General features: G+C 34.5%; 2 protein-coding genes across 2 annotated transcripts in view; both read right to left on the bottom strand.

The window, feature by feature from the left end:
- Positions 1 to 1,588: 1,588 nt before the first annotated feature.
- LOC136802564 (putative transcription factor Ovo-like 1) lies at positions 1,589 to 4,957 on the bottom strand. Its single transcript, XM_067059302.1, has 3 exons — positions 4,597 to 4,957; positions 3,411 to 4,205; positions 1,589 to 3,286 (listed from the first exon to the last, which is right to left on the bottom strand). Exons 2-3 carry the CDS (start codon positions 4,158 to 4,160, stop codon positions 3,110 to 3,112), a joined length of 927 nt encoding a protein of 308 aa, XP_066915403.1. The 5' UTR covers positions 4,161 to 4,205; positions 4,597 to 4,957; the 3' UTR covers positions 1,589 to 3,109.
- A 10,633-nt stretch (positions 4,958 to 15,590) lies between these two features.
- Positions 15,591 to 21,929, bottom strand: part of LOC136802563 (ragulator complex protein LAMTOR4 homolog) — a 41,526-nt gene continuing 35,187 nt past the window's right edge. Inside the window, exons 2-4 of the mRNA XM_067059301.1 lie at positions 17,643 to 17,726; positions 16,918 to 17,035; positions 15,591 to 16,334 (exon numbers count right to left, since the gene is read on the bottom strand). Of these exons, the coding sequence (XP_066915402.1) occupies positions 16,240 to 16,334; positions 16,918 to 17,035; positions 17,643 to 17,726 (297 nt within the window). The 3' untranslated portion in view covers positions 15,591 to 16,239. The remainder of the gene's footprint in view (positions 16,335 to 16,917; positions 17,036 to 17,642; positions 17,727 to 21,929) is intronic.

Here is a 21,929-nt window from a genome sequence, read left to right as displayed (position 1 = left end):
TAGTACCTAGTCATTCTTTTGTTAAAATAGTCAAATAGCTCTTTCGTTAAAGTAGTTAGATAGTGATATATTTCGGTGAAAAAGAAACGCACTCAACGGATACTTCAGGTGGACCTTTTCCTAAACAAGTAAAAATGTTTCAGAGGTTTAAATTACTAAATCTCTACAGTGGAATCTGTACATATAACGTTTAAAAGAAGCCAATCTTTACTTGTTTTCTCCCCTGATCATCATCTAAGAATATGATGGTTGTTGAGATTTCTGAAAGTTACCCGTTTAACACTCGTTGCTAAAAAAGAAACATGTTAATTCATTTTTAGGTTTAACATGATGGTATAACAGGTTTGGAAGAGATGGTCGGTTATGACATTGTCGGCTTCTCACTTTGTAAACCAGCGACAGAGGGGGTCGAGTGAATTAACAGTTACACACAAAATTTGTTTCACGAGTACGATAAGTAGATTGTTTCTGCTGGTAAGGAAGTTCTGTAGTTTGAAAATCTGTCAACATCCTCATCTGTGCTGGTAAAAAAAAGAGCAAAAGAACCTGGATTCTTTTCCGATATCACTAATATTGATATTGTTTTCTCTTTCATCAGATCTGAGCAATCTTGCAACGAGGCTGACCTCGGCATTCAGTCTACAGGAGTAGCAGCCAAACAGGTATATAATGCTCTCCTTATCTTGATTCAAGTTGGCTCTAAATAATTACATCCTTTAGTTTGGACTGATGAACTATTTGCCTACTTTTGAAATATCTCATGAAATGCAAATACATAGTGTATGAATATTACACTGTGACGATTAACAGCGGTTCTATTCAGTGCGCATTTAAGAGTACAAAAGTAACCATGACGATTTTCCTAGCACCTGGATTAAGGCCGAACCAATCAAATCATGACCAACAAACAAAGAAATGATTCAATGAAAGAGTTTCATTTCAAAACATAACATGCAGATCTTTTCCATCATTAAATTAAAGTAACATTAAAGAATTCGAATTAAATGATGACTGGCTAAAAACTGTTGAACTCGTTTGGAAATAAGAAAATATTTTTTTTGAAAGAAATTCTGAAAGTGCGTCTTCACAGGCTAGAAAAAGCCAAACTGTGTTAAATGCTCCTTAGGGAATGGAATTTCTGACCATTATCTGAAAATATATTTTCCAAAGTTTTCAAAACTTTTCATTTACGCTGGATTATTCCATTTCATTCTTAAATCATTCTGTTGAATTAGGTTGAATGACATTATAATTGATAGCGAGAGCATTTTTTTAATTTTTTTTGCCTTTTGAAACTGTCAAGGAAATAAGTTGCTGGTTCCAATAAGAAAATACTGTTTAGCGCTCGTGATTGTGCAAAGCTCGACCAGAGAAAGATGCGATGAGGTAAAGAAGAGAAAGGGGTTACAATAACTATGCAAGTAAAATGGGTAGAAAAGAAAAGACAATAAATAGTTTTAAGATTTGAGCTAATTTTTTGATACAGGATTTTGAATATATTTTAAAATTGGTCCTAGTCATTAAAATGTTATACAAAAATATCAATTTATATAATTTTAGAGTTCTATTTTTTCTTACGTTTTCAATATTTGTTATTTTTTAAATTGTTTTATCATTTTTTGTGATATTATTCTTTTTAAGTAATACTGTTACATAATACGTTTTACAAATAATTTTAAACAACGTGGGATTATAATGCTTTACTGTATAAAGGAAGTTAAAGCTACAAAAATTTGAGATACAAAAAAACAGTTACAAAATATTTTACTATAAATCAATGATGTCCGTAACAACAGCTCTAATATAGAGCATAAAAGGACGTTTCTAAGGTCAACTAGACCAGTTCCACATTTTTGTTATATAAAATTACATACTGAATATATATGGCTAGAAAAATAGACTTGATTACCCCCTTCCCCCCAACCTGAGGTGATATGATTACTTGGCTCAAAAGAATTCTGAAAAGAAATAGGCGAAACCGTTATCGGGTTTTTCAAAGATAAGAAACTTTCTCTCGGTTGATTTTGTTACATGATATTCATATTCGACGCAAAGAACCATCGTAAGAGTTGTAATCTGATGGTTAGTTTTTAGATGTTTAATAGGATGGTATTAAGTTTAATAACATTTCGGAGCCATCTAACGGCATTGGGTGAATAGAAAAGAAATTCCTTTCTACTTTCTCATTCTCCACCTATTTTGAACAAAAGATGATAGAGTAGATGTGGTTTTATTGAAAAACTCTCATGAACGATAGATGGACGTCCTTAAACTTAATATACTTTGTCAATAGAGATTAATATGATATCGTTATAGCTTTTTAATGATGACTCACTCACTCTCCCTCTCTCAGTCATGTCTTTTCTTATTGTTTTAATTTTTTTTGAACAGGGAAGGAGTGTCGTTGACGACTTGACAAACAAAAGAAGCTTTTGGATAAAGAAACCGCAGGAAAGAATCTGTCATAATTTTTGACCTTGCCTCAGTAAGTCAACTTTTTTATCACCTCTCATCCCTTTCTCTTATTGTTAAACGTACCTCTCAAGATCGCTCTAACTTACTTAATATAATTTCACACTCACTGACTAAAGTCCACGAACTCGCACTTTCTCTCTTTTAAACACTCACTCGCATTAAACTCTCACGCTCTTACAATCAATACGATAAAATTGAAAACAAATGATTATACGATAACTTAACTTTTTGCTAGCGTTACAACTGTTGCTGTATACGTTGATTTCTTGAGTTTGAAATAGAACAGTTTTGTAACGGTAGCAAGAAGTTAGTGAACTGTTTACAATAAGACTTTCCTATAAAATAATATTGTTTGCCCAAAAGGGCAAATTAGTTGGCTGGCTATTTTACGACTTAATATAAGTCATTAGTGATAATCAGCCGCCAACCCTTTTCTTGTTCCACATTTTCGTAATATATACGTTATAATATAAGTTGAAGTATTTAGAATAAAATTTATATACAGGGACAACACGTTTCTCCTCTCTTTCTCAACATTGAGAATTTGAAACAAATAAAATGAGAGCAGGAGAAATAGGGACATTACAAACATAAAACGAACAATATTACTGTCTAAAACTGTTATACTAAACTCTTAGTTTGATTTGTTTGGTCTACATGTGCTTTCTTTTTCATGTTGACGAAACTTGTTGTTATCAGGGAAGGTGACACCACAATCTTCACAAACAAACAGCTTGGGTCGGCGTTCACGGAAAGCGAACTTGTGGACAACATTGTGTACTCTTGTCATGTGAGCTTCCAATGAACATCTCTGAAAAAACAAAAAAAAAGATGCTGTTGTGTAGTTGTTAATCTTAAAATGTTGTATTTATGCTCTGTTGGCACTTTGTCTACTAACTATGGACTTTCTAAATAAGAAACTCAAAGTATCTTACCTGAGTGAATGATTTTTCACACATTCGACATTGAAATGGTTTGATTCCAGTGTGTGTTCGAATGTGTCTTTTCAGATCAAAAGCATCATTAAATCCTTTGCGGCAGCGAGGGCAGTGGTGTTTTTTGTAGGGTGTGTGTGATTGAAGGTGACGATTTAAAAGTCGAGGGTGTGAATAAGATTTATGACAGACTTGACATTGGTATTTAATTCCCAAATCTTTAGTGGAGCTAGTTGATGATTCGCTTGTAGTACTGCTTGATGGTGAAAGAGGTTCTGAATCCATGCTTGACAAACTACCTGAAGGACTTGGTGGTTTGTATGCAAGATCGAATGTTGAAGACTTGCAGACTGGAGATGGAAGGTTAGGTGAGTAAGGCGTTTCGTATGAACTGGATGCTTTCGCTTTGGAGTATCCTCTCATAGCAATCATGGACCAGTAAAAAGCTGCAATATCCAGATTGGTCAATCCTGAGCAGTATTTGCAATCATCAGATGTGCAAGAGTGACCTCGACCTGGTGTGACCAGGGGAGGTGGTGGTGGAAGACTGCTGGTTGAAGAGACGAGTTTTGGAACTTTCAATGGTGGTAATGGTAAAGTTGCTTCGTATGTTGTGTTTTCTGAATGTCTTCGTTTGTTGGAGAAAGTATTCATACTTGGTAGTGGAGCAGTTGGTGATGGGAATGCTCCTCCTCTAGGTAAGTATGGAAGTGGAAATGCGCTGAATTCGTCTGGTTTCATAAAAGCCATTATTTTTGTCGATGCTACTGCACTTCTTGATTCGTCAAAATTTATCTGTTGAAAAAAGAACAGGATAATTCATTTAAAAACTGATTAATCACAAGAGGCTGTTCATATACTATGTTGATGCAGTTTGAATAATTCAATCATACTCCAAGATGAATAGCTTCATATTTTACTTATTTATCAAAAGATGCTGCTGCTTCTTTTCGAAAATCAGTTTCGTGAAAAACCTAAACAATGAAGCTTTCCATAATTTAAAAAGTGAAACACTTGACGTCAGGGTATCATGAAAAAAATGTTTTATGAATGTTGAAAAGATTTTCATGATTATTTTACGAGTAGATATTCTTTAAAAATTTGATTATTGATATGTTTATCTGTCTAATACTTTTCCCACATCAATGAACGAAAAATCAATAATGCAAAATGTTGTACTACTTACCAGTTATTTGTGCTTGCTGCACTATATTCCAAGCTTTCTGATTAAAAATGTTGCACTCAATTTTTATACATTTGAATTTTGAACTGTTACTATTACAAATTTCCCACACGGTAAAATTGTAATATTTTCGATTGCTGTCAAGTTGAACACACCCTCTGAATAACACCACGATGCTTTGCCCTCGCTGCCTGAAATCGGTTCCTTTTCTTCTTCTTTATTTTGAAATGTTTGAATTAAAGTGCTTAAGAACAGATTGACTCTGTTTTTTAAGAAAGGGTTTTAGTGTTACCCTGTTCCTGTCGTGTTTACACGTCTGTGTTTTTTTGTTAAGTGATCTTCAATCATATCTGTAGATGACTTTTGTAACGGGATTTCTTTGTTGTGTGTTTGTCAGAAAAAATTGCCTCGATCATCCAATATCTCAAAGCCTTTTGAAAGATGGCAATATGTGATTGAAAGTTCGAATAATAAAGGCTTGTTGACATATTTGTTAGATGTCTGATTTTTTGTCACGGGGGTAATATTCTTAGAAATTTCGAAAACCTTCAGAAAAATCAAATCAAGAAATTAAATGAATGTTTCAATTTTGGAAAAACCCTTTCTCTTGAATATTTGGTATTTTTATTGTCTCTATTAATGTATGTTTTTGAATTTTTTGCTGCTTTTGTCTGAAAGTATAGACCCCCGTCTATGAAATTCAAATGGTCTACTATTGATTATCAAAAGACGGTTTATGAAAATTGACAATTTATTATGAAAACAATCACTTGTAAAATAGGGGCGAGTTAAAAATGGACTTATTACTCAAACTATAGACTAACCAATTTTATTAAGCGAGAAAATATAAATGTCAAGTAAAAACCGTTGCTTTTGCAGCGTAACGGGAGCCTTGAATAAACAAGCTCTGAAAAAAATAAACAATCGGAAGTTCAAACATGGAAAGCCTTATCTGAACATTGAAAGGACGTTTGCATGATGTCTTGACTTGGAAATGTTTTGTTTGGACAACGTTACTTGAACACACTGAAAGTAAAGGAACCTTATGAAAACAACAATATCCTGATTTGTTTTGACAAGGATAACGAAAAGATCACCTCTATGAGACCTTTATAGATCTTTAGATTGTCTGCTTGGTCGATTTTCTCATGGGTTTCGAATTACTACCTTCTCTTAAAACCTATCTATGCCTTTGTATGCAAAGGCTTGACAGAAGGCTTCTAATGTCACTAATGGCTCTTCCAAAATCACTTTTTTGAATGGTGTCTAGTCTATTCACGTCACCATTTCCCAGGCTTTATTTCTTCCCATTAAAGTTGCAATATCGTCTACTATCTATTTCTTTTGGAAAAACTAAAAGCGAGATTGCAAAGTGCAACTGCCATAAACTTCCCTTCGAAAGCACGTAGTTGTTTTCATCAGGCCGCAACTAACGTCAACAATGAATTATAACTGAATCTTTTGGCTGCCTCAACAAAGGAAGCACAATTAATGCTTAATTAATCACCCGATAATTTTCTGTCCACCCACATTGTTCATTTTTTGAACGTTCAAATGAAGGCCTTTTAGCTTTGATGTTTAACGAATGTAAACTAGACATCTTTCTTTCAAGAGGGAAGTCCTGATATTTTTCTTTTCTTCTACACCATACTTTTGTCAGTTAATCGATGTCCCCAAACTTTCCGCTCCTCTGACATTATATTGTCTCCTTTGTAGCTGTTGTATTTGTTGATAACCATGATCACCATGGTTTCAAAATATCTCACTCCAATTGGAGATCTAGCTTATTTCAACCGTTCTCTTAAAACCTCCCATAATTACTATGTTCGTTTATTCCTTGGTATATCAAACTCATTTCTTTTGTTATGTTGAACAACAAAGATTAATAGCCTCATTAAACCGATTAAAATTGATGGTCGGAAGGTTCCAAAATACCATCTTTCATTAGTAAGATTTATTTGTTTTTTCTTTTGAATTTTTGCAGCATCAGGATTAATTAAAAGGATTAAATTTGAAAGCCATTATGTCCTCGTTAATACCCATCTAAGCTTCCTACATATAGAAGCAAGAAATTCATAGACTAATTTTCAATCTGTCTATTCCTACATTAAAGTTTGCACCTAGAAAATTGACCTCGATAAACCCCCTTGTAGACTGTGCAGTATAGGCTGAGAAAATATGGTGTACCAATATCATTTTAATTTGATTGAAACCTTAAAGGTTATTTGAAATGGCTCCATTGTTAATTGATTATTAATAAGAGCAGTGTAAGGGCATGGATAAAGAGTAAAAGGTAGCACTTCTTGATATTGTTGTTTTTGCCAAGTATCCTCCTCTTTAACTCTTTTCATCTTAGGAAGTCCCATGTCAACGCTGTTGAGTCCCTCGTAACATTGAGTCATTTCTCGCTCTTTATTGGGATGCGTAACTTTTAAGAGATTTTGGTATTTTCACTTATAAGTGGCTTGTCTTGTTTATGCTCCCTTCTAAACAGGATGTTTTTGATGGCAGCTTTTGGCGTCAGTAGCCTTTTCTTGTGCGGTGAAGAGATGATATTCGATATTTCCTCACTTCGTTGCATATGGTGTAGATCAGTTCTTTCACAATCATGTGAAACTCATTATGACCTTTAAAATGGAGAATACAAACTCATAGGTTCCCTTTGCTTCAGGCTAAGTCCTTTCAAAGTGTAACTCACGAGACCAATTAAAAGATTCATTTATCTCCTTCACTTTTCATATCCCCGCTTCAGATTTTTAACCGTCAAGAAAGTGATTAAGGCCCATAAAAGACAGAAATTTACCTAAAATTACGTTATTGGAATTTGTTTTGTACATTGCTTTAGATTTAGTTATAATGAATTAGAAATCTCCGACTGTTTTGAACCATAAAAGAAAGATAAGTTCATCAAGCTATCGTGCTGTCATTTTTTGTATCTTTCTCAGCCCACGTTATCGGCCTGGTATTTTAAACTACAATAGGTTACTTATAAATAAAAATCAAATCTCTCCTTAAATGGTGAAATTTTCATCTACTGTCATTCCAGAGAATTAAGTACAGCGTAAAAGACTTTAGATGATAACTGTTTTACTAAAGAAAAGAATCACAGTTATGTTCTGCTAAATTTTTTTTCTTCCGATGATTGACTCCATTGTATGTGTTGTGAAAGTGTTTTTATTCATGCACAGTGTGGTTTACACCATGCTCTGTTCTCTGATCTATGCTTTTGCATCACCACTGTGCACGCCTTCTGAAGAAACTACATTTTTCTTCGTAAGCAACAATTACGAACTGCCTTTTTTTACAATCTGAACAAAGCAAATCTTTTAGCGATTCAAACTGGTTAATTACTTCAAGGGCGTGGAAATTTCCTAAAACATTTTTAAGAATGAAGTTAATGATACCTTCAGTTTTGTGATGAATATGAAATAACTCTGGTTTAAGTTTAAGAAATATTAGCCAATACAAGGATTAAAAACTAACAAACATCAAGAATCATGAAAGCTTTTTCTTGGGAAAGCCATTTTAAAAAGCTCCTTTGCGAAAGTAAATTCTTGCGAATACTAAAATTCTGCGAGTTTGGCGAAAATGTCTTCGCTTTAAGTAAGTCTATTTTGATCTCAGAGAGGCTTGATTTAATAGATTAAAATCAACACACTATTTTTCATAAAGTAAGAATATCAGGGAAATGACATGTAGAAGTACAGTAAAAATAACTTCGTCCCCCTTTATTAAAACTTTCAGTTTTAGCACATGTAACGTGTTCAATGTCAGAACATATGACATGAATTAAACACGTTTTTTGAAACCAAGAGTAGATGTTTTGTTTTTGGAATGAACCCTTGGCAACAGCTGCACTTGAGTTCAAGGGTCAACGTTGTGCTTGTGTTTCATAGGGCTTTATAAATATGAGTTGTTGTTGAGTTGCAACAATGCAATGCAACAAGCAAACTCAAAAAGACTTCTCGGGAGTTTGGAAACCATGAGTCTGTTCAATATTTCTCCTTGTCCATCCTACTTTTGTTGTTGCTAACATTTTGATGAAAGTGTGCAATATGTATTACAACCAATGATTAAGCAAGCACAACCTTTTTTGAGTTTAAACTTTTTGATGTACACTGCTTTAGAGTGCGTTGTAATTAGGCGTAGAATCAATAGCTGGTTTGACCAGGTTACGCCCCATTTGATTCTTATCATACTTCATTGGGTATTATAATGTATATATTTTGCGAGAAATAATTTAGGCGAAATTTACAGCTTTGATTGAAATTCGTCATAATAACTTTATACGAAATTCAAGTTTTTCATAGACTTTCCATGATATTTCTGCCTAAAACGCTCATTCATACTTAGGCAAAAACATCCCTGGCATCTGGCATACCATAATTAGGTGCAAGTTGCAATAGTTTTGTTAGATAGTTTACCAATTGCTTAGTGTAGTTTTTCGTTTAAGAAATTACTTTCTCTTAATTTATCCTGTGCTTGAGATGAATTTCTTTCAAGTCATTTAAGACAGAAAAGATGGAAAACGATTTCAAAAAATACCTAACTTTGCCTTAGTACATGTTTTTTATTTATAAGCAAGTGTCTTACCCTATGTCAGGCTCGCATTATGCTTAGCATTCTATTGTTCTCAAACAATAGAGCCATTTTTTAGGTACCAAAAACTGAGCCTGCATATGCTTATAAACGTTATGCTTATAAAAGAAAAAACATGTACGACAATTTGAAAGGTGTTGATGATTATTTGTGAGCAAATCTTTTTTGTTTTTATTGCAACAGTAAGAAAGGCTGGGAATGACAAGTAGCGGGGTCGACTTTAAAGACCGATTACGAATATATCCGACATGGGGCATAGGGAGGGTGAAGCCCTGCTGCAACGTCTTGTTTGAATTTGAGACTTCCGTTTTTGGTCAAATTTCAATTTTATTTGGTTCGACATTGAAAAGATTGCTTTTTTTTATCAGCGAAATTATGGAGATTGATTATTGTTTTAGAGCATGTTTCGTCAACGAGTGTTGTACCCAAAATATCGAGGTTACATACTTTATTACTTTGTTATGATTTTGTATGTTTTTGATGTAATGCTTTTCAAGCATTTGTTAACTTTTTTCAGAAAGTCGCCTGTTACAAGCGATAAAAATTTAGGCGCGTCCAAGGCGCATACCTTCATCAATCAAAAACGAGATTAGGCTCGAGTTTGGGGTCAATGTTATACTTTATTGTAAAAGTTTTCTGCATGACTTCATCATATTACTTGGCAAGCCCCTGAAATATGCACATCTTTGCGAATTATTTAACATTAGGGTCAAACGCTTTCCCTAGTTTTTCTGGTTAAATTGGTGTGAAGTTAGAGCTTTTTTTTGTTTTTGCTTTAAAATTTCAAGCCGCTGAAGCCATTAAGTAAACTAAACAATGCCGGTCAATCAAAGCTTTCGATGTTTTCCCTTTGCTGAAGGTACCGATTCTCACGGAGGAACGTATCGATGGCTCTTTAAGGCTTCTTGACTCATTGGTTGCCAACCAAACACTACTACCAAATCTTTATATAGCAACACTTTTCAACGCTAAACCAACAAAAAATGTCGATGTTTGCGTCAACTCTTGATGACTGTGTTTTTTGATGATCTTTGTTCTCTAGTTGTGTTAACTCTTTCGACATACAAAAAGTTATTGACGATGTCACATTTGCAAATCTCAAGAACCTGCAAACTGATTAAAATTGAATTCAAATTAATTAAAAACATTCCAGTTTTTACAGTCAAAAGATACAGGGAGAGTTATTCAAATGATATTAGCATTACCAGTTCAGTTTAGCCTTCTGATGCGAATGAAATATACCTTTCTTATCGTCTTATTACTGGCCCATATCATTAAACAGCGGTTGGTTCGAAACGCAGGAGACAGGACGCAGGAGACAGGACACAGGAAGCAGGTCATACAAACTACAGACCGGAAAATTGTAACACACTCGTAACATATAATGTATAAAATGTTTCTAAAAACATTATACGCAATGGAAAATTATATATTATACAAAATACGCTATTTAAAAGATTTTTCAATGACAAGCCATCAAAATGCATCAAAATGCTGATGGTGCAAGTAGATATAGATTTATATATTTTGAAAACATTAAATGCTCCAAGAGAGCTGTTTTAGAGATATGAAAATAGTGACGTCATTTTCATCAAAAATACGAGATAGGGAATGAAAATATTGATATATTAATAAAACAAAATTAATTAAATTAAATTAATTAATAAAATAAAATTAATAAAACCTTTGACGCTATTTTAGTCAATTTTTGTTTTCATACCCAAGGTGATGCAGGAGATATAATGAGATATGATATAGCGATTGTGAAATAGCTATTTTCCTGTTGGGGCTGTTTAAAGATGAGATAAATATTTTTAACACATGTATTTTGTGTATAACATATATGTCACATGTCAATGACATTGAAAAGATAACTGCTACTATACATGCGTGATTTATGTGTAATATATAATACAAGTATTACAGGTCCGTGTTATACACGGCACAAAATGCAAAAGCACGTGGCAAGCATGTGGATAGATTTTGACCTTTAAAAAGGTTCTAGACCAATAAAATACCTTCAGAATGATATTTCTAACAATTACAAGTGTTTTTCAAACATTTTCTTTGTCTTTCACAGCAATTAAAGCTGACCTGTCAGCACTGACCTGCGTCCTGTGTCCTGCCTCCTGGGTCCTGTGTCCTGCGTTTCGAACCAACCGATTAAACAGTAATAACATAAGACTTTCTCATACTATGGTAACACTTATTCAAAAAAGATCAGCTTTGTTAATCCTTCGCCATGCCTCTAAAACATGGCATTCTAAGTCTCCAAAAGCTGCCCCTTTATGATAACTAGTTTTTCAGAGTTTTTGCAAGTTGGTGGCTTGAAGCCATTTGTTTACTTTTCCAAAATTCCTGGTCTCTGTGAACCGTTGAGGATCAAGAGGATAAACTTTTAGCTGAAAATTGTGTTTTTAGAGAAAATATGAACCAAATTCAAAAATGAATGAAATTTGGCAAGGATTAATTTTGACAAATAACCGGATTATTAAAATATGGCATAAAGTTTTGTCCAATTTGCCGAACTCTTCTTTCAATAGATAGGGAGTTTAAAAGTTATATTTTAAAGGAAATTATTCCCAATAGTGTTAGAATGAGGTATGAGCTCTTTTCCCACCAATTTTACTGGTTGATAGGAGGTCATTTCAGTTATGCCACGTTTTCTTTCAACGGTAATCCATTTCCCTTCCAAAATTTTCTTCCCGTGTTTCAAAGATCCTGCTCGAAACTAATCTTTTCCTCACATAACCGTTTTCATTATCTCCTTTTACAATCAGGATGAGAGGTTTATCTAATCAACGTCATTAACGGTTTTCTTTTTTCGCTCGCTTGCTAACGGTTTCGTTACGGCGAATCATTTAGATAATTATTTTTGTTTGCTTGGTCGAGCGGTTTTTAGCCCGCACCTAGTCTAGCAAGCTAGACGACTAATTCATACATAGTAAAAATAAAGCAAAAAGTAATAAAGGGAACAATTTTAGTCGTCTAGAAACCTTTGTGCACTAACTCCAAATAAAAGAAAAGTGTCAATATTTGCAATTATATTTTTTTACCGCTCAAAATAATTCTTAAGAAAAACATGTGTGTGGATTTGTGTTTTGAGAGTTTTGTTATTGCTTGATAAATTGTTTTCTCGCTACGCAAGTTTCTGCGTAGCTAGCCCCTGTATCTATAAGGATGGAACACCGGATTCTTCCAGTCGTTTATACAAACTAAATCCCGTTTTTTATTATTAGTATTGGTATTATTAGTATTACACGCATTATAAACGACTCCAGTCTAGCCCGCACCTCACCAAAAACCGGGAGTTTTAATCTCGCAATCGCGGAGAAAAGCGCAAGTTACGTCTAGTATAGGCTAAGTGGTTTTTTTACTCAAGTGCAATCTCCGTTTTATTTTATGGGTCTATTTTTACCCCCGGTTACTTTCATCGTTCGTGTCATATTTGAACCGCATTGGATAACAGCGCAAAATTTTATGTTTTTAAACTAAAAAATTGCATCAATTCTTTATTTACCATAGTTTTTTTCAACCTATCGCGTACATTTTAAACAATTTTTTTGGCTTGAAAAAGTTTTTCCACCCCCTGTATGGATATTTGATTCTATCCAGCTAAATAAGCACCGTTTTGAGGTCGACGATAGATTTGTATAACTCCTTGAATGATGATGGATGTTTGATGACTTTCATTTCTTTCTGTTTTGATGCAGAGAATGGAATGTTTTTGATAAAAGATGTCTCACCTGTCAAAAGAAAAGCATCTTGTCCGGAAGTCATCAGCAGTTTCCTCTTCTTCTTATCTATGTATTGTAAAAACTTCCATTTGATAGACATTCACATCACGTTCAATGTCCGTACTGCAGAAAACCATTATCTTTTCCACCAAATTAGTCCAATTAACTCGTGACGATTTTTCCCATGCTTGGTTGAAAATAAACTTGCGAAATGAACCACTAAAACGACCATTTAATTAGTTCTGTGGATAGACACATTGTTTCTTCTTAAAATAAAACCAAAGATAATTTATTATACTTACTGAAAGTTTTCTGCGACATCGTCCTTTGACGCCTTTGCAACCCTCCTTTGAATATTCCTAAGTGAGAGATTGTCCCAAGTAAATAAAAGATATGAATCATTCGTACATCGGTACTGATCGCTATGCTGGAGAGATTGGCTGAGCAATGTTCGTCGGCGGCAATTCTTTTGTTAATCGACAACTTAATAGGTAAAGTGATCGTTTTCTTAGGCAAACCTGGTTGAATAAATGTTTTTAGACTTCCATTGAATCTAATGAATCTTGTTCACTGAAATATTTTGAGCCGAGTTTTGAACTGGATAGATGACTGCCATCATGGATGGTAATAGACGATATCGGCTTTCGATAAATGCAATGCATTCTGGTTTCTAGGGACTCTCAAAGGAATTATAATCTATTATAATTGATCTATTATAATTCCTTTGAGAGTCCCTAGAAACCAGAATGCATTGCATTTATCGAAAGCCGATATCGTCTATTCTAGACCCAAATCCTTGATTTTGATCAGAAATTCGCAAGAGGTCGAAAGAGACGAAAAATATTGTGGTGGTGAAAGCTTTTACCGGGGGGGGCATACTTAGGCAAATGGAGGGTGCGGTATGTGCCGCCCTTAAGGGTACCTTTTTTGGATTTCCAAAGTCCCGCTAAGGGTTGGAAAACTTAGAGAATCAAATTTCAGTCTCGCTAAGGGTAGGAGAAATAGGAAAATTCCTACTTTTTACCCCAAGAAAGATCGAAAATTAATCAAATTTGTCCAGGTAAGGTTCGTAAGATTCACAAAAATTTCCTTTCTTTTCTCCTTTTTAGTCCCGGTAAGAGTCCGAGGGTCGAAAGTCGGGCGGCGGTTGTCAGCATGCAACCCTAGTACCCCCCCCCCCCCGGGCTTTTACAAACTACTTTTTAGTCATCCGAATTTTTTAGCCGATGATTGATCTTTGCCTACGAACAATTTATACCGGAGCATTTCTTTTACTGAATGCGATAATGAATGATAGTGAATTTCGGATCTATGTACTTTAACGTACAAACCCGACGTTACTCGATATCTACTTTTACCTTATTAAGATTAGTGATATATTGCGAGTATAGGTGATTTCAGTACCTAACTCGAGATATTGAGCTTCCGAAAGCGCAAAAACTGGACAAAACAGCTGTTTCTGGCTGAAAAACACTGAAAAACACTGTTTTTAAGGATTAGAGTTAGGTAAAAAAATCACCTATACTCGCAATATATCACTAATCTTAATTTTTTGAGAGCTTTCCAAAAATATACAACAGGTCTCCGTTTTCTCAAGCTAAAATTTTCATTAATTTTTCAAGCTATGATTTTTGCCTGAGACCGCCGTATTTGTCCGAAAATCACACCAAAGTGTCCGAAAAAAAATTGGTACCCAAGTTATTTTGATTCCCCTACCCCTTAGCTTTCCAAAAATGTATAACAAGTGCTTTGACTAAAAAAATCGAGCGATTTTACAAATTTCCCCCTACTACTTCTAGGAAAGCCAATTCCTAGAGATTTTCACTAAATCTTACTAACATTCTCAATACCGTCTTTTGATGGATTTTGGACAAAAAAACTTTTTATCCAAGTATCCCTGTACAAAGATAAGACCTTCATGAAGGTACACTAGCCCTTAAAATTACCTAGAAATGCCTTAGACAATCCTGGTATTTTGATTGAAAAAGTAGTAAATTCAAGTTTGAAAGTCGAGCAACAGCAACTCTTTACCTTCCAAATTTTACTTCCCTTTAAAGAATTATATGCGTTTTTCAATGACCATTGCTGCAAGCTGAGATATTTTGATATCATTTCATTTGTCACGAACCAAAGGATTCTTTTATCTTGATTGGGTCCCGGGGGGGCAGTAGGTTTACCAACTGACGGTATGTACGGCGAAAAAAAATGGCTTTTAGAATCGCACCCTTACAGTGCAGAAAAAAATCAGTGAAAATCATACCCTGACAGTGCATTTTTTCAAATTTTCAACTCTTTTAGAGCAAAAAAATCAAGACTTTTGAGCAAAAATTGCCTGGATTCGCTGAAATTTCCAACCATACAGTGCATTTCTGATATTTTGAAAAACATACCCTTAACCGCCGCACATACCCGTCGGTCAATTTGCCTGACTGCCCCCCCCCATTGGGTTGAAACTTTGAAAAGGTTGAAAGGCTTTTTAGCGCTTATTGTTGCCTACAACGGAAAAATAATTAATTTCCCGGGGGTAAGAAAACGTTTGATCCCGGCCGAAAGTAACATTTTAGAAATAGTAGCAGTAGTAACTCAAATAGTGATGACCTATTTCTTAACTTCAGGTTACAGGTAAAACTGTAAAGGATAAAAAAGTGCATAAAAATGGACTATTTTTTTAAGAGGTTTTTATTATTTGACATCGTAAAAAAATATTTTCATAAATTAGACTACAAAATATGAAAAAAGCTAAATGCATTAAATTAATCAACCGAAAATGAAAGTGAAAGAACTTTCCAGGTCTCCATTAGCATTTTCCCTTTTCAGATCTAAAGTCCAATTATTCAATCAATGCTTCAATTCTAGCATGCTACAACGGCTGTTAACATTTTTCGGCAAAAAAGCCCGTTTGCAAATTTTCTTCGCCCTTTTTCTTAGATAGTGATCTGTCTTCTTAATAAAATTCTAGCATTCAAAGTTACAGTTTAAGAACGTGGTCCGTTGAAATGTAAAATAGTAAAAAGAGTTTTCGACTCCAACGAGGTATGAAAAAGGGGTTCATTTTTTAAAAAATGCTGAAATTTTTTTTCTCGAATATTGAAATGGTCGGAATTATCTTTTAGAATTGGAGCATTTATTTAAAATAACAAGCACAAAAGAAATGGTGCACTTAAAGCAAATAAACTTTAGTTCATGATTGATGAAGCTTATCAGTTTGGTCTCACATAATTTAAGTTAAAAATAAAAATTTGAATATGAAAATGAAAATGAAAATAGAAATGAAAGAGAATTGGCAAAGAAAGAATGAGGAAGGTGTTTGTTACTCAGAAGGTGCAGATGATGAAGATGGCCGTTTGACGACGAAAATCCTTTGATTGCTCACCGTCACCAATAAAGCGAAGTTGTCGTACGTCACTGTAAATGAAATTTCAGGACGATCACGATACAAATGAAATGAGATCTTCCAGAAAAAATTTGAATATGGGGGGTGGAGGATATAAAATTTTTTGGAAATTTACCAACCGGACATTGTGAATTATGAACCCCCGGACAAGCATCAGTTGTCCCCTTGGACATTTAAAATCACCCCCAAACAGAGCAAGTTTGCCCCCAAAACAAGGCAAATTTTGCAGATTTTTCACTACCTCCCGGACAAAAATTTTCTGGAAGAGCCCAATGTAACATTTCTAAGATTTTCACCCTACTATTGGGGTTATAAAGCTATGGATATATGCCAAATATAATCTCCTTCGTCACATAGCCCTTATTCTTTTCTTTTAAAATTCCATGAATTTCATAGGTTGGCAAAAATAAGCTTCATACCCTACTGTGACTTAATACGGATGAAAATTATATGGGTTTCAACAAAAAAACATTTTGCCACTGTTTACGCCAGCCCTTACACTACAACAAGTCAAAGAAATAATGCTAATGTGCCGTGGGCCGATAATATATTACGAGCTTTCCTGAACCTTGTTCAAAAGAGCTTAATACGTACATGAGATTCGTTTGAAGGTCTCAGCTGGGTCAGTTGATAAAGGAAGGTGCGCAGAATGTTTGACAACTTGCGTGATTGTGGATGCTGTCTTCTCGTCGTTTTCCAACTCACCCGCACTCTGAACGTCACAGAAATAAAATGCAAATCAAAATATTCGATAACCATGTGAAAGTTTTTGTTTGAGAAGGTGCTCCTTTGCTTTTTGAAGAATTACTTTTTAGCTTTTTGGTCTAAATCATGTTAGCATATTTCTTAGATAAGATGACATGAGGCAACTCCATTAGCTTAAGAAAGGGTCCTAATTTCACGATACTCAATCAGGAACGCACATTTGGTAAATTTTGCTCAATTTAATCGTTAACATTGTTATAAAATGTATACTTGTTATAATATTGTTTATCAGTAAAAGAAAGAAGGTACTTTTAGGCTCTAATTAAACGCCCCACACCGCTTGTCAATTTTTCAAAATCCCCTCCCGGGACCTTATTAGGACCCCCCGTTTATCAATTTTTAAGAATATTTTCAGCTGTCAAAGAGAAGGTCCCTTATTTTGCTCTAAATAGCCTGATTTTAGCCTATATTTACCTTATTTTTGGGTTTTCAGGAGTACAATTTCCGACCCCCCCTCCGGCATATAGGTCTCCCCTCGTTTATTTGGAACCTAAAAGCACATATCAAGTAAGAAATTCAGTCAAGAAAATTGTGGTAAGAGGGAAGAGACTTACGGAAAGCACAGCACCTTCATGGTTGACCACCAAATATCCAGTTTGATCAGGAATACGATCGATGCCCATCAATAACGAGGATGACTGAAAAATAACAAAATAGACTAGAGTTATTTTCATTTTGGGTCTTCTAGGGCGAGACCAAACTAATTTATTGTTCTACGGGCCCGACTGGCCCCGTTTTTTTTCCAAAACCCAAAAATTCCTCTAAAGAAAGAAAGTTCTAAATGATCTTGTAGATATAGCTTGGGCACAACAGTACACTGGCAAAGTGGACCTTTTGCTATCTTTTGTTTAAAATTGATTATGAGCTACTTTTACTTTATTTCTCACGAGCTAACTAAGAAAATTTGCTGCAATAATGCCATTTTTTTCAAAGGTTTTCAAAATGGTATACATGGTATATTGTACTTCCCGAATATGAGATTTCCAAAAACTTTCTCTCTTAGAGTTTTCCTTCATGTTCTATCAGTATGATGCAACAAAGTTTCATCTTCACTTTGATAACTGCCTCGCTAAAACGCAGGGTTAACCACAACTTACTGTTATTTAAACCTATCGGTTTGAATGGTCTTTTTAAATACCTTATAGAAAAACGCTTATCAAAGAAGAAAGTAAAACGGTATAAATTCAATTTTGGCACGAAAAAGGATAAGGTAGCACAAAAATTTTTCAGAATGGTGAAAAAAGCCTGAAATTTGGCACAGATGACTCTTTCAGTGTCCACAACTTATAATCCACATAAAACATTAAATTTGGACAACTTGTTCAAAGATTAGTATCTTTTTAAGTTTCGCCTAGAGGGATTATGATGACATCATCAAAAGGTTTTCAACCTTGATATAACTTTTGATAGATAAATTCTTTCAAGGCATGTACTATATTAGTCTGGAGATCCATACTCTCTAACCAAAACTTACACCACATAAACGAAAATCCCATTAGAAGCTACTCAGTGAGAGTATAGTCTGAATCGCAGACCTCTACAAAACCCCTGGTATAGGTCTGCTTAATGATCTACCACCCGCTTTCCGGTTCGGTTTTTTTTAATTCGATGTATTTTACAGAATCTTGGCGAGTTAATAATTAGATTGACATTGATGTGCGCGCAAAAACGATCGTTTCGAACATTTTCAATAGTATGTTTACATTCGAAATTCGAATCCCAGACCAGAAAGATAAGAAAGAAAGATAAAAAACAATCTGATGCGCGCATTTTCTACAGTCTGTAAATTTATTATTGACTTTTGCTTTTATAAGATATCTGGTCTGTAAATTTATCAAAACTTTTCCTTCAGCTCTTCGGTCGAAACTCAAAAATACAAATATGAACAAAAAAGTGAAAGAAAATAACCAAAAACACTCCAATCTGTTCAAAAGAATTGAATCTAAGTACATGAAAAAGATGAACACAAAGGCCACACACGGCAAGTTTGCAATATATCATGGACTGAAAATGACGAACTTTTCTAAGTATTTGACGGAAATTAGCGACGAACTTTTGTAGCCAGATATTCTTCGCTCAACTGTTTCACCAGTTTCACCAGTTTCACGGATTTTCTTGTACAGATACATAGCCAAAAGACCCCTCTAAGCTGTTTCACCAGTTTCACCAGTTTCATGGATTTTCATGTACATATCTATAACTATAGCCAAAAGAGCCCCTATAGGCTGTTTCACCAGTTTCACCAGTTTCACGGATGCTCAAGTAATATCTATAACTATAGCCAAAAGAACCCCTATAGGCTGTTTCACCAGTTTCACCAGTTTCACGGATTTTCTTGTACATACATAGAGCCAAAATATCCCTCTAAGCTGTTTCATCAGTTTCACCAGTTTCACGGATTTTACTGTACATATATATAGCCAAAAGACCCCTCTAAGCTGTTTCACCAGTTTCACCAGTTTCACAGATTCTCAAGTACATATCTATAACTATAGCCGAAAGACCCCTCTAAGCTGTTTCACCAGTTTCACCAGTTTCACCAGTTTCACGGATTTTCTTATACATATACATAGCCAAAAGACCCCTCTAAGCTGTTTCACCAGTTTCACCAGTTTCACGGATTCTCAAGTACATATGTATAACTATAGCCAAAAGAGCCCCTAAAGGCTGTTTCACCAGTTTCACCAGTTTCACGGATTTTCTTGTACATATCTATAGCCAAAAGAGCCCTCTAAGCTGTTTCACCAGTTTCACCAGTTTCACAGATTCTCAAATAAGTAATATCTATAGCCAAAAGACCCATCTAAGCTGTTTCACCAGTTTCACGGATTGTTCATGTACATATCTATAGCCGAAAGAACCCTTATAGGCTGTTTTACCAGTTTCACCAGTTTCACGGATTCTCAAATAAGTAATATATATAGCCAAAAGACCACTCTAGGCTGTTTCACCAGTTTCACCAGTTTCACAGATTTTCATGTACATATCAATAGCCAAAAAACCCTTCTAAGCTGTTTCACCAGTTTCATCAGTTTCACAGATTTTCAAGTACATATCTATAGCCAAAAGAGCCCTCTAAGCTGTTTCACCAGTTTCACCAGTTTCATGGATTTTCATGTACATATCTATAGCCGAAAGAACCCCTATAGGCTGTTTCACCAGTTTCACCAGTTTCATGGATTTTCATGTACATATCTATAGCCGAAAGAACCCCTATAGGCTGTTTCACCAGTTTCACCAGTTTCACGGATTCTCTTGTACATATATAGCCACAGGACCCTTCTAAGCTGTTTCACCAGTTTCACGGATTTTCAAGTAATATCTATAACTATAGCCAAAAGACACCTCTAAGCTGTTTCACCAGTTTCACCAGTTTCACGGATTTTAATGTATATATCTATAGCAAAAAAACCGCTATAGGCTGTTTCACCAGTTTCACCAGTTTCACGGACTTATACATTTTAGTTTTAAGCATTTATCTTATAACAATTAGTTCTTACAAAGTAAAAAAGGGATGACGCATAATATGAACATATTTATTTTTCTTGTAAGCATATACTTTATAAGAATCAAATCAATAACTCTTGATAGACGGTGATATACCTTTCGGTAATTAGCTCTTACAAAGTAAACTAGGGACGGTGCGCAATATGAGCATGTTTACTTTTCTTATAAGCATACACTTTATAAGAATCAAGTCAATAACTCTTGATAGACGGTGATATACCTTTCGGTAATTAGTTCTTACAAAGTTAATAAGGGATGGCGCGCAACATGAGCATGTTTATTTTTCTTATAAGCATATACTTTATAAGAATCAAGTCAATAACTCTTGATAGACGGTGATATACCCTTCGGTTATTAGTTAATACAAAGTAAACAAAGGATGGTATGCAATTTGAGCATATTTACTTTTCTTATAAGCATATACTTTATAAGAATCAAGTCAATAGCTTTTGATAGAAGGTGATATACCTTTCGGTAATTAGTTCTTACAAAGTAAACTATAGATGGTGCGCAACATGAGCATGTTTATTTTGCTTATAAGCATATACTTTATAAGAATCAAGTCAATAACTCTTGATAGACGGTGATATACCCTTCGGTTATTAGTTAATACAAAGTAAACAAAGGATGGTGCGCAAGCATATTTATTTTTCTTATAAGCATATACTTTATAAGAATCAAGTCAATAACTTTTGATAGAAGGTGATATACCTTTCGGTAATTAGTTCTTACAATGTAAACTATAGATGGTGCGCAACATGAGCATGTTTATTTTGCTTATAAGCATATACTTTATAAGAATCAAGTCAATAACTCTTGATAGACGGTGATATACCCTTCGGTTATTAGTTAATAGAAAGTAAACAAAGGATGGTGCGCAAACATATTTATTTTTCTTATAAGCATATACTTTATAAGAATCAAGTCAATAACTCTTGATAGACGGTGATATACCCTTCGGTTATTAGTTAATAGAAAGTAAACAAAGGATGGTGCGCGAGCATATTTATTTTTCTTATAAGCATATACTTTATAAGAATCAAGTCAATAACTTTTGATAGAAGGTGATATACCTTTCGGTAATTAGTTCTTACAAAGTAAACTATAGATGGTGTGCAACATGAGCATGTTTATTTTGCTTATAAGCATATACTTTATAAGAATCAAGTCAATAACTCTTGATAGACGGTGATATACCCTTCAGTTATTAGTTAATACAAAGTAAACAAAGGATGGTGCGCAAGCATATTTATTTTTCTTATAAGCATATACTTTTTAAGAATCAAGTCAATAACTCTTGATAGACGGTGATATACCCTTCGGTTATTAGTTAA

This window comes from Clytia hemisphaerica, unplaced genomic scaffold (genome assembly GCF_902728285.1).
Source record: "Clytia hemisphaerica strain Z4C2 unplaced genomic scaffold, Clytia hemisphaerica genome assembly, whole genome shotgun sequence".
NCBI classification, from domain to species: Eukaryota; Metazoa; Cnidaria; class Hydrozoa; order Leptothecata; family Clytiidae; genus Clytia; species Clytia hemisphaerica.
Note: the sequence above shows the minus strand (reverse complement) of the source record. Positions and strands in the feature narration are given on the sequence as shown.

Bases quoted from the DNA above. Each gene is read 5' to 3' on its own strand.
- LOC136802564 (XM_067059302.1), bottom strand. From the start codon at position 4,160: ATGGCTTTTATGAAACCAGACGAATTCAGCGCATTTCCACTTCCATAC. The intron at 3,287-3,410 runs GTAAGATACTTT...TTGTTTTTTCAG, and splicing joins GTGAAAAATCATTCACTCAG to AGATGTTCATTGGAAGCTCA.